This window comes from Chamaea fasciata, unplaced genomic scaffold (genome assembly GCF_029207755.1).
Source record: "Chamaea fasciata isolate MVZ Bird 193981 ecotype frontalis unplaced genomic scaffold, bChaFas1.0.hap1 SCAF_6, whole genome shotgun sequence".
Lineage (NCBI taxonomy): Eukaryota > Metazoa > Chordata > Aves > Passeriformes > Sylviidae > Chamaea > Chamaea fasciata.
In genome coordinates, this window is record NW_027094091.1 from 22,678,881 (window position 1) to 22,692,094 (window position 13,214).

General features: G+C 42.9%; 1 protein-coding gene across 1 annotated transcript; it reads left to right on the top strand.

The window, feature by feature from the left end:
• Positions 1 to 24: 24 nt before the first annotated feature.
• On the top strand, positions 25 to 11,645 carry LIAS (lipoic acid synthetase). The gene is made up of 11 exons (XM_066185630.1): positions 25 to 123; positions 1,196 to 1,368; positions 2,016 to 2,109; positions 2,856 to 2,936; positions 3,176 to 3,332; positions 4,166 to 4,223; positions 5,417 to 5,545; positions 6,048 to 6,193; positions 6,463 to 6,533; positions 7,287 to 7,398; positions 8,325 to 11,645. The coding sequence occupies exons 1-11, from the start codon at positions 46 to 48 to the stop codon at positions 8,375 to 8,377; spliced, it is 1,152 nt and encodes a 383-aa protein (XP_066041727.1). The 5' UTR covers positions 25 to 45; the 3' UTR covers positions 8,378 to 11,645.
• Positions 11,646 to 13,214: the final 1,569 nt, after the last annotated feature.

Sequence of the window (13,214 nt, forward strand, 5' to 3'; positions counted from 1 at the left end):
GAGTAGCCGAGCCGGCCGAGCGCATCGATCGGGCTGGGTGTCGCCATGTCGCTGCTGCTGCCGCGGGGCCGGTGCGGGGCCGCCGCCGCCCGGGGGCTGCTGGTGCCGCGGGGCCGGGCCCGGGTGAGTCGCGCCGTGCGCCCCGGGGGCCGCCGGCAGCAGGACGGGCCGGGCGGGCGGAGGGCGCGCGGTACGGCAGGGCAGGAGGAGACCCCGCGGGGCGCACCGCGGTGCCGGACGGGTCTGTGGTGGTGGCGCGGGACGGCGCGGGGCGGCCGCGGGCAGAGCCCGGGAAGGACCGTCCCCGCCCCGCACGGGCACACGCATCCCCAGGACACAGCCCCGCTCCCAAGGGACAGCGCCCGGCAGTCACGGGAACCATGGCAACGCCGCTTCCTGCGGCCCCGAAACACCCGAGTGACCCACGCAGTGTTATTTCACGCAATCTGTTAGGTTGGAAAGACCTCTCAGATAACTGAGTCCACCCTGTGAGCAAACACCACCCGGTCAACTACGCTACCGCACCGAGTGCCACATCCAGTCTTTCCTTAAACACCTCCCCGGGCCGGGAGCTGTGGTGACGCCACCACCGCTCTGGGCAGCCATTCCACTGTCTAATCACTGTTTTTGGGAGGAAATTCTTCCTGATGTCCAAACTAAGCCTCCCCTGGTGCAGTTTAAGACCATGTCCTCTCATCCTGTCGCTGGTTGTCTGGGAGAATAAACCAATCCCCACCTGGCTGCAGCCTCCTTTCAGGCAATTGTAGAGACCAGTCAGTTCCCCCTGAGCCTCCTTTTCTCCAGGTTAAACACCCCCAGCTCCCTCAGCTGTTCCTCACAAGCCTTGTGCTCCAGACCCTTCCCCAGCTCTGTTGCCCTTCTCTGGACACCCTCCAGCACCTCAGCATCTTCTTGTAGTGAGGGACCAGAGCTGGACATAGGATTCGAGGTGTGGCCTCACCGGTGCTGAGTACAGGGGAATTTTGTGTTGCACTGTATAATTTAATGTGGTGTTATGATAGTTAAGTCTGTTTCATGTGGCTTAAAATAAAAAGAGAATTATGCATGTAACTTAAAAGCCGTTGGGAAAATGCTTACACAAAGCATACATTAACCAGCAAAAGGGCAAATTGTTGTTTAGTATATGATGCCAGCATGTTTGTTACTAAATAAATTACAATTTTGCTTACTTTAGGTGTCAGGGAGCCATGTGTGTAACCAGTATGGAACGTCAGGTTCTTTGCCAGGGGAAAAGAAAGAGTTCCTGCAAAATGGACCAGACTTGCAGGATTTTGTCTCTGGAGATCTGTCAGACAAGAGCACATGGGCTGAGTATAAAGGCAATTTAAAGCGTGAGAAAGGAGAAAGGTAATAGACATTTTAAACAACTTTACTTGCTTCCCAGCACAATCTTGCACGTTTAGTAATAACTACAAAATGTATGCTATGTATCTTCATTAAATTCTGCCCGACTGTGTTGCAAATTTAATGATTATTCAAGAAAGGACAAGTGTCAGTAACTTCAAATCCATAACAAAACGTGGAGATGTGGTGGTATTTTCTTGAGTGCCAGTAATTAAATTACAAATGTACATCAGTAGGTGGATGTGTTGAAAAAGTACTACTGGTAGAGAAAACAAAAAATTAAGACTTAAGTTCAAAAATTGTTTAAACCCCCATATTTCCAGTTATAGAATGATCAGACTTTGTGATAGCTGTGCAATATCTGCTGCCATTAATTGTTGCAGTCTCCAGTGTGGCACTGTTCAATCCCTCTGAAATAGTGAACAGTTTTAAATATTTCAATGACAACAATTGCTATGCTTGAGTGTTGGAATGATGATGAAGAGGGAAGAGAAGTCTGATCTGGCCATGAATGATATTAGTTGCTGAGTTGCATCAGTTTTCAAGGGATTTTTCCTTGTTGGGATCTGTAACAAATTAAAACAAATCTATTAATGAAATTTACCATGTAAGTAGTTCATTAATTTTTATGTTTGCTTGGTGTTATTCAGGCTGCATCTTCCTCCATGGCTGAAAACAAAGATTCCCATGGGAAAGAATTACAATAAACTAAAGAATACCTTGAGAAGTTTAAATCTTCATACGGTAAGTCTGGCACCAACCAAATGTTCTTGTAGAAATAAGGCAGATTTTTTATTTTTCTCCGTGGAGGACCGGTAGAAATCATGTCTTGCATGATTTTCAGTGCTGAAACCAAGGCCAGTGCTGATCCTTTTTGCTAGCTGTGTACTTTGCCCCTAAAGAATAAGGGTAAATCCAACAGATTTAGTGGTTTTCCTACTGTGATTTTAAATACTGGGATTTACTACTTACATCACCAGAGATTAGAAGATGCTATATGCAACTGTTTTTAATGGAAGCACACACAATTTCAGAGTTACATACTTGATTTTCATGAAAAGAAACTGTACAGATTTTATTAATTGTACTTTCCAGATAGTAAAAAGTGGTGGGAATGCATGGAGGGTTTTTTTTTTTCCAGACTAAGTTCATGCTTTAATGAGTCACATACTTTGTGAACATTTTATCAGATCTTAAATTTAAAATATTAATGCTAATGATGGGCTGTGCTAATTAATAAGACAGTTATGTGGCTGAGCAGTTTTTGCAGTTTGGAAGTAGAGAAAATAATGGTAGTGCATATCAGGAAGGAGTTCTCTTCCTATCTGTTCTACTGACTTGTTAAAACCAGCAGGGAACTGTTAACCTCATTTATCACAGAAGGACTTATGTTTTGTTTGTAGGCTACTATTAAAATCCATCAATAATATAATAATTATTTGCAAAAATAATATGGAAAAACCAAGTACAGTACAGCCTTTCACCTTCAGGTATGTGAAGAAGCACGTTGTCCCAACATTGGAGAATGCTGGGGAGGTGGGGAATATGCCACAGCAACAGCTACTATTATGGTAAGTCATTAACCTTTTCTTAAGTGTTCTCTAAATGTGTGAGCTGTTTGTACTCTATTGTTGGATCTCTACGGTAACAGAGTGGGTTTATCACAATAAATTTGGAGTAAAGCACTGTCCTAATTTTATTTTTGCTTACTGTAAGGATTTATCCAATGTAGCTTATGCAGCTGTTTCCCTGCTATGTATCCCATAGTGATATGTACTGTGTAAAGGCAGGAATGTCTTTCATGTTGCAGCTGATGGGTGACACGTGCACCAGAGGCTGCAGGTTCTGCTCAGTGAAGACCGCGAGGAGCCCGCCCCCGCTGGACCCGCAGGAGCCGCACAACACGGCCAGGGCCATCGCCCAGTGGGGCCTGGACTACGTGGTGCTGACCTCGGTGGACAGAGACGGTGCGTATGGCCTGGCCCCCCTCAGGGCTGTGCCCTGCCTGCACACGGGCCCCACAGCACACTTACCTGCACAGCTGCCCAGCAGGCGTGTTTTATAGGAGACAACTGCTGGAACTTGGAACAGTCCCTACGTATTCTTAGTATTTCTCCATGTCTGGTGAAACGCAACAGAAATTACGCTGTTAATAAACATCAGTAAATGCTGCAACGCTAAATATTTTATAACTGATTTTTAGCAGAATGCATGCATATACATACATCATGTTCTATTACTTAGATAGCAAAAAGACAAACATTCATATGCGATACCATTACAGAACTTCCTTCCAAACACTAAACTTGGAATATATTATATATAACAAAACTGAAAGTTGTGTTTTCCTGAGGAAGTAGGAAGTAGCTCCCTTGCAGTAGCTCCCTTGTGGTGACACCATATCGGTGAGGAAAGCCATTGTAAAAACTGTTCAGTATGATGGAAAGACAACTGGCTTCAAAGGGGCTTAAAAGAGCACTAATATGTACTTCTCAATTTTTGTACAACTGTTTTTCAGACCAGAATCATAAATAGGTAAAGCCATTCTGTGCTCAGAGAGACAGGGAACCTAAGGACAGGTGAATCTGAACTCTGCCCTAGACAATCACTTAGACTTCAGGCGGAGGCTTGGTAGGATATCTTTTGTAAGCCCTTGGAATAAGTGGTGAGATAAGACTGGGGTTTGGGTGCTTTATTATTCTGCATTTAAGGTTTGAACCTGATGGAGTTTTTATCTTTGCTAGTAAGTAAGTACATTTCTTGAACAGAAAGATTAACTGAATAATTGAAATGCTTCTAGATCTGCCTGATGGTGGAGCGGAACATTTTGCAAAGACAGTCTTGCATCTGAAAGAAAGGTGTGTCATTGATGTATTACTGTTACTGTTAAAACTTTAAAATGTGGTACTGCATGTAGCTGCGTTATTCCAGGGGCCATGCAAATACAAAAGTCTGCCTCTAGCCTGTCTGTGCCCCTTTTCCTTCCTTTCCTTCCTTTCCTTCCTTTCCTTCCTTTCCTTCCTTTCCTTCCTTTCCTTCCTTTCCTTCCTTTCCTTCCTTTCTTTCCTTTCTTTCCTTTCTTTCCTTTCTTTCCTTTCTTTCCTTTCTTTCCTTTCTTTCCTTTCTTTCTTTTCTTTTCTTTCTTTTCTTTCTTTCTTTCTCATAGAATGGCCTCAAACTGTTTTGAATTTGGATGCATTTCCAATTCTTCCCAGGCTTATTTAAAGCTAAGCACTGGATTCTTTCTTTGAGCAGACAGCTGGTTTACCAGGAAATGAATACATTCTTCCGAGGTATTTTCATCCCTGAACCTTGGGGCTCATACACACCCGAGTTAGGTAACACTGTCACCATGTGACCAAAAGAGTCTGGTTTCTCATTCAGCAGTCACCAAACTGCTTTTCATTTTGCCTCAGTGGCCATTTCCAAGTCTGTGATTGTACCTTCCTGCTTTCCCTGGCTGGTGCTGCCTTCACCCTATGTCTGTGCCCTGTATGCAATTTGACAGCACACTTGTCTGCCTGCAGAATTCATCTGTATGACCTCATTTAAGTCTTTATCCAGTGTATCTTGGAGCTTGAAGGGGTCCTGCAGTTTTTCCCCACCTGCCTTTTTGAGCTGAAATCAGGCTCCTGGACACCAAGACTAGATTCTAGACTGAGAGTCTTCTTATTCCAGTAGTAGAATTACAGCTCCTCTGTATTTTGGAGCTAAGATCTTAAACAAAATACATTTCTGGTTTTACTGATGTGAGCTGAAATACAGCAAAAGCCGAATAATAAATATAAAAACAATTCCAACAGTCTCTCATGTGCACTGTTTATTATATTATTTTTGTAACGTGTTTTTATTGCAGGTTAACTTAATATGAGTGTGTTATAAAGTGTTTGCAGAAACCTGTTGGTTTAGAATTATCCTGAGTGAAGTTTGCTTTGCTTATTAGTTTCATGTCTTCAGTTATGGGGGTTTGGGGTTTTTTTGCTACCTTGAGTTCTTTAGCAACAGTGACACAAAATGCCACAAGTGTGTTTCTTTTGTCTCTCGTTTTCAGGAATCCAAAAATCCTGGTGGAATGCCTAACTCCCGATTTCCGAGGGGACCTTAAAGCAGTGGAGAAAGTCGCCTTGTCGGGGCTGGATGTGTATGCCCACAACGTGGAGACGGTGCCGGAACTGCAGAGGTGAGCAGTGGCTCTGGGTGTGCGGGATGAGGGGCCGGGCGCGGAGCGGGGCCGGGCTGGGGCCGGGCGCGGAGCGGGGCCGGGCGCGGTGCGGGGCCGGGCTGGGGCCGGGCGCGGAGCGGGGCCGGGCGCGGAGCGGGGCCGGGTGCGGTGCGGGGCCGGGCGCGGAGCGGGGCCGGGCTGGGGGCCGGGCTGGGGCCGGGCGCGGAGCGGAGCCGGGCCCGTTCCCGGCCTGCCCCGCGCGCGCCGCCGCCGAGCCCGGCGCTGCCGGCAGGGGGCGCGCGCGGCGCGGGCCGCGGTCGGTGCCGCCTGGGGGGTGCCCGGGCCCGGGCCCGGCCGCGGCGCCTGAGGCGGGCCCGCCCCGTCGGCGGTGTTCAACTGCGGCCAAAAATGCTCTGCTTTGCCGCTGAGCAGAAATTGGCAGAACGCGCCTGTCCTGGCGTCTCTAACTTCTGTGTGCCCTTCCACGTGGTTTTCCCCCTTGTGCTGGAAATGTGCGAAGGAAGGTCCGCGACCCCCGAGCCAACTTTGAGCAGTCCGTACGTGTGCTGAAACACGCCAAAGAAGTCCAGCCCGGCGTCATTTCCAAAACCTCCATTATGCTGGGGCTAGGCGAGACAGACGAACAAGTATATTCCACGATGAAATGTAAGTTGGTGTTGAAATAGATGCCAAAATTCACAGGTATGAATTTTACTGTGTTGGAAAACAGTTGTAAGCATCTTTGCCTGTACATGCGAATAAGTTTGCTGGTGCAGGAAATGTTTTCCAAGTTCCATTAAAAACTCGAAGTTTAGTTTAAAATGACTGAATTTCTGAAATACTTTGTCTTATTCCTTACAGATTCAATTTGACAAGTACATCCATGATTTCCCTTGTGATCCTTCTGCCACTAACAAGGAATTTTGTTTTTACAGTATTGCGGGAAGCAGATGTAGATTGTTTGACCCTAGGACAGTATATGCAACCAACAAAACGTCACCTAAAGGTAAAAGTGCCTTTAATTTACAGGCAGAGTTATGGTCTGAACCTTGCACAGTCATCCTTACTCTAACTGCAGTTGTTGGGAAAAATTTCCTTCCTTGTTTAGCCTGACAATGATTATCTGTTAGGGGCTCTTCATTAAAAATGACCTCAGCCATCTAACCCCTTCCATCTTCTGCGGACTTCCCAGTGCTGGTTTCTACTGTTAGCCAGGGAGACAGCTGGAGCTGAGGCATGATTCTGGAAAACAAGAACTTCAGTGTATGTCTCAAACATAATTGCTCAAGTCAGTGCCCCTTCACTGTCTTACAGGCTCTCCCTTATTGGTGCCACTTCAGCTGGGAAGTTTACCATTTTCTGCTTCTGCAATCTGTCCAGAAATTTGCTCTCTGTTCTGTTCCTGTGTTTCACTGAATTAACTGTTAGTGAAGAGATTTGTAGGACTATTGTGATTTTTCACTAACTTGGAGAGAAAAAAAGGTTTGCTCAAAAGGACCATTCAAAAACAGAATGAAGAAAATGATAAAGCAACAACTAGAAATGAAATTCTGAACTTTTCAGCTAAATATGTAGAGCACATAAAATACATTTGTTTGGTAGAAAGTGGAGCAAAAATACAGTTGGTGATTTCATTGATGAAAGGTTTGGACTGGAAAATTTTGAACTTGCAGTATAACTATATTTCATTTCACTGTATGCTAGCTATAGCAATTTCCTTTGCATTAATACCTGAGCAAAATTAATTCTTTTCCCCCAGGTCGAGGAGTACATAACTCCTGAGAAGTTTAAGTACTGGGAAAAAGTAGGAAATGATCTTGGATTCCATTACACTGCTAGTGGGCCTTTAGTGCGTTCTTCCTATAAAGCAGGTAAATTACTGAAAGGTGTTGGATTATTTAGGATGCAATATTTTATTATACAGAACTAAAATGGTGAAGTAATGTGCAACAAAGCTCACCTTAGCTCAAGGACACCTCATTTGGTTGTCTGTATTTTAAAAATTATTTATGGTATTTCCTATAGGTCATCCAATGACAGTAATTAGTATTTGTACAATTGCAGTGCTGATTAACCTAATTGTTTTTTTCCAGTACTATACTTGATGTGTGAGGCAGGATCAAGGGACCAAATTTTCAAGTTTTCCTTCATGTTCTGTCTCTGGGATGCTTCTGGGTTCAGTGAGGTCCTTGGTTGTTTGTGATGCAATTTTGTTGCTTTAGGCAGAATTTGTTTACAGCGCTTTAAAAATAATTAGAGAGACTTATGGCAGTGCTTTTTCTGACAAAGCATTAGGTATGAAGTAGCAGCTGATATTAATGGAACTGTTGTGTAGGTACAACATCCTGCTTTTTTCCTAAGGAAAGAGCAGAGAAGACTCATCTGGGGTACTGTGCTGCCCAGTCTGTTTTAATGCCAGCTCAAGCAAAATTTGTAGCAGGTTTCATTATAACTTGCTGATACTTTATGAAACAGGAATTAAATTTTAATTAAATCAATTCACTCTTGCCTGTTGTAATGCACAAAGCAACAGAGCTATTTCATAAAACTGGACAGAAGGAAAATCAGGATTTTGGGAGTGGAGGGATTGTATGTTGGATTATAGTTTTGAGGGGTTTTTAGATTCCTGCTGTATGTATTGGAAATGCTGTTGTATAGGATTGAATTCCTATAAAATAACTGGCAAAAACAATTGTATTGTAGAATAGAGCACTCATGTTAAATAAGAATGCATTCTTTTGCCTTATTTTATTGAAATACCTACAAATAATTTTATTTTTTTTCTCCTTTTAATTAGGTGAATTCTTCTTGAAGAACTTAGTAGAAAAAAGAAAGACAAAAGCTATCTGAGAATGAGAGTGAACCCATTTGAAGCAGCCAGTTTTAATAATCCTTTTCTCAGTGCATAATTATACTCAGTTCCAGAAATGCAGAAGAACAGATGGTGGCTATATGAATAAACTTACTATCTTTCCAGAACGATTTTTTCTCATCAAAACACATTATTTTACCTCATTTCTCCTGGCAAGGCTACAACAACAGAGTACTTCTAGCGTTCAGGAAAAAGACAGAAGATAGAACCGGTTTTGAAAGAGTGATGGAACTGAGGTGGAAGAAATCAACATCACCTGGGAACAAAGACTGGGCAGATTTCTAGGTCTCCTAGGACAGTCAGCATTGCTGCAGTTAATACTTGTGAAGGTGCTGATAGTAATTTGAAAGGTACTGATACTTTGGTTTACTATTATGTAACATAAGCTTGCAGGGGCTCTGGGAACTGTAGGAGTTGTAAAGAAAGACTCTGAACATGCTAATGCCCCAGATTAGGGCTTTCTTGAACCGAGCTAGGGAAAGTGTAGCGATACTCCTTCCAAAGATGGTATCTCTCACCTGCATCAGAGAAAATGAGCTGTACCATTCTGATAGCTAAAGCTTTTCCAGAGCTCGCAGGTCTCCAAGTGTGAGCCTTGGTATAGATAATGTATCAAGCTAAACAAAACAAAATGTCCTTTTTGGCAGGACAATTAATCTCGTGTAGATACCATTAATTTAAACCATTTGGAAAATTAGTTGGTGTAGGAGTAAAAATGGAGCTGCCCCTAATTTATGTACATGGCTGTAACAAACCCCACTGAACTGCACAGATGCTTCTCTAGTATTGAGTATGCAGAACTGCTGCTATTCTGGACTGTGCTCTTACTGCATGGCTATTGTCTTGTCATTAAAGGAAAGTTAAAACCCCGGTGGTTGTGTTTGGTGGGTCTGGTTACCTGCCTCTCAAGACAGTCTGGCTGCAGAGAAGTGAACCACACTGTGGGTGAAACATGAAATCCACTGCATCCCACACTAAGCTCAAGCAGAAATAAAAACGTGGCATAAAGTACATTAACACCTCTACTTGCCTCTCCTTACAGCAATACTCCCAGTGATTGTCTCTCCCTAGTGCTCAGCTATGGACATTAAATACCATCTCTAAACTAACTTCACCTGTATCTTTGTGAAGTTATTTGGGAAACATCCCAGGACTTTGCTATCTGGCCCCAAACTCTCATCATGCAGCTAATTCTATGAGTGGCTCTAGTTTTTTTTTAAACTACTGAAGTCTGTAGAAGGAGAGTGAACCCTGCACACACCAACTCAGCAAGGTGACAGAAGGAAGACAGCTACCTAGCAAGATAATATATAGGAGAAACTTGTATGAATATTATACCCCTAAGGCCAGTGATGCACAGCTGACACTTCACAAAATGAAGTACAGCAATATTAAAGCATTATGAAGACAAAGCTTTAACCAAGAAGGAATGCACTCATTCACCAGTGTGAGGGGAAGAGAAATGTGAGCCACGAGGAACAAAGGGGAAGAAGTGATGAACAGCTTTTGTTACAAAGAATACTTAGTAAGGGTAAAGAGACAGGCAAGGCTGGGGTTTTTTTTAATAAACAATGTTAATACATGTTAAAAAATAACTTAAAAGGTCTGATTGCTAGTCATGGAAAGCCCAGGTATTATTTTGAGCCAAAAATGCTCTGCTTCAGCTAAAGTACACTTGAGTACTAGAGCAGGGAAAGGTTATCAACCATTGCAAGGAAATTCAACACTCCCTCCACTGCAGCAGACGAGAGGGTTGTAACATCAACTCCAGGATACCCACACATTTAACAGCTGCCTGCCTTTATTAGAGGTCCTGTTGTAAAGAATGGTTTTGATTTTCATCTGCTACAGAGCAGATTTAACAGAATATGACTTTAGTTTCTGCCAAGTTGATGCCCTTTCAGCATATCAACACCAGAAATATAGAAAAAAAGCTCTGAGCCATACAGCCATTGTCAAACTGGAATAACAGTGAGAAAAAGAATGCTTCTTGAAACAGTCCAATGTTGTATCATGTTAAAATTCTCTTGTGAGTTGCTGCTGGGTGGTTCACAGTATGATCTCATGCTCTCTTACACAACTGTCTGGTACCAAGTGTCAGAAGCTACACAAGTTTTCTATCTGCATGTTTTGCTGTGGATTCTAGTGAAAGTCATCCTTCGACTTCATAGATTGGAGAGGGTCTTTGCCTGTTTTGTTTTTTGGTTTTTTTTTGAAACCATGTTTGAGGACAAGGCCTGAAGTTCTTTTCCAAGTTACAAATTTCTGCTTGTACAGGCATTTGACTTCTTTTGTCAATTCAGTTATTCCATAAGTATGTGTTAAAGCACTAAATTCTCACGAACATCATTTTTGTAATTCAGCACAGGTTTCATTGCTCTGTTTAGTTGAAGTTTCATGTTTAGTGACATTTTTCATTTTGTATATCAATCACATCATTCTGTCAAGTTTGTTTCACAAATCAGCTATAAAATATTTTAAGAAACATTAATCATCCTTGCAACCAGGAAAATATTCAACTGAGTTTTGGGAATAAGATTTAGAGTTGACACAGACACTTTAAAAGAATGAATAGTCTTTTTGGTATCACATCAATCTACTACACTGTCTGAAACATAATTAAATGTTATTCATAGAGAATTGTTGCATCTTCCAGTAACTTCAAGTCCTTAGGTGAACTGAACACTTGCTTTGTCAATTTAAAAACAGTTTTAAATTTTTTCCTACGTGATGAATAATTAATACTGGTGTCCCCTCCGTTAAAAAAGCGTCAAGTATTTTTGCTTCTTTACTACAATGTGGTAAACTTATTGCAGGTGTTCAGCTTGGAGCAGAAATTTTGGCTTGATTCCAGCATTCCTATATCAGATCTCCATTATGCCTTCCTTCATTGTTTAACAATTATATTTCAAGTTTAGCTGTTGAACAAGATGGTAGCACTACAAGAACCTCAAATGAGAACTGTAAACTTTTAGGCCAGTACAAAATCTCACCCTTAACTGCTCCTATAATACCTAGTCTTGGTCAAAAACTTGTGTTCTGTTCACTTGGAATATTCTTGGCTATTGTATTCCTGGAACCAGACTAGTTTTAGCTGCACAAAAACATGAACACACATACTCAGAACAAAACCCCTACATCTTGCCTGGCACTTACAGTTTGTCTGTGTATGTCTTGGGTAAGACCCAATTTATGCATTCTGTATCATACTACTTCTTGCCTTGCATTAAATCCTGATTTTCTTCAGATGCTGTATTCAGATTTTTGCCGTGTAAAGCAGTGTTACCATGGGACTGCACTTTAGGAACACCATAAAAAGCATTTCAGAGCAGTGGAGTCCGTTGGTCACGTTGCACAATTCTCATCCAGAATGACGTGCTGTAACATCCATACACAGACTCACTGGCATTACCCCCATCTCTTATGTGCACTACTCAAGGCTTCCTAACAGGAACACAAGTCACCTCCAGTTGTTATTTCCCAGGCAACTGTACTCTAGAGACAGTGGCTTATGATTCACAGTGCTACACGAGCTTCTGAAGCTCTTCCTTTTGGCCTGTGGTAAGGTTCTCTGGCATATAGGCAAGGTTTGTATTGCTGTATCCTGAAGGAATGCCCCACTGGATTCATCCCCCAGTCTCAGTTCTCCCACTAAAAGAATGCAGCCACCAAGAAACTTAAGCTGACTCTTAAGAAAGCAGGAGAAATGCCAGTACTAGTTTTACCTCTTACTTGCTCTTGAGAAAGGATCTGCTGCTCTCCCTTTGCTAAGAGAGGGAAGTGAGAGTGATCCCACTGTAATGAACTTGGCCATTCTTTAATATCTTTATGACTAACCCACAAGTCACAATTCAGGCTTTGATTAATTCTGCAGGAGAAACAGGGTAGCAGCACTTAGTTTTTCCAATTCTTTGGGATGGCTTGTGAAAAGCCACTGGAATCTCAGGAACACTTGCACATTCCTAAAAGGAGCAATACAGGGTTGTTAGACAAGAGTAACATCTGCTCTTGTGAACACCTGAGTTCATCATCTGCTTCAAACTGATGAAGACAAGTCCCATACAGAGGCACTACTATTACAGGTGTGTTCAAGTTTCAGAAAGGCATCCTGATTTTTTGACAACATCTACTCACATCCTAGTTAAGATGGGCCCTGAAGCAGTGCTGTGTTGACCTGAACAGTCACGGACAAGAGATCCTTCAAGTACAACTTGTCAGCACCCTCTTCTTAATCCGAAAGAAGCAGTGACCAGCCTGGCCTCTTGGGTAGAGCCAGAGGTAGCCAAGAGGACACTCACCTGCAAAACCAGGGGGATCTGCCCCTGGGATCACAGTGCTTACAAGGGCTGCATTGCAACCCTTGCTGCATCCCAAAGTTGTTACATGAAAGCAGCAGTAGTCAATAGGGAGGAGGAAATGGCATGGTGAATGACAGTTCGATTTTAAGCCCCCGTAAGTCCCACTCACTTTGTGTGGCTTTTGATGTGCAAAAAATCTTACAGTAGGACAAAAAGCCTCAGGCAGATTTGCCCAAAGTGCCAGATGATTGCTGCAGAATAAGTCTCTATGTGGAAGCCATTAACATGCAGAATCTGGAAGCATCTGGTTCAAGGACACAGCTATTTCAGTCAGATAACAGGGTCTTGTACTGTTTATCCAAATTGTTACACAAGTTCCTTAAATCCTCTAGTAACTGTCCTAAAGCTTAAACTGTATCTACATTTCTGTGGGTAAGCAGTTACAGTAATTGCAGTCATTACCAAGACACTGATCTTACCTCCTGTTTAACTATTGATACGCCATGCTTGAAGGCAT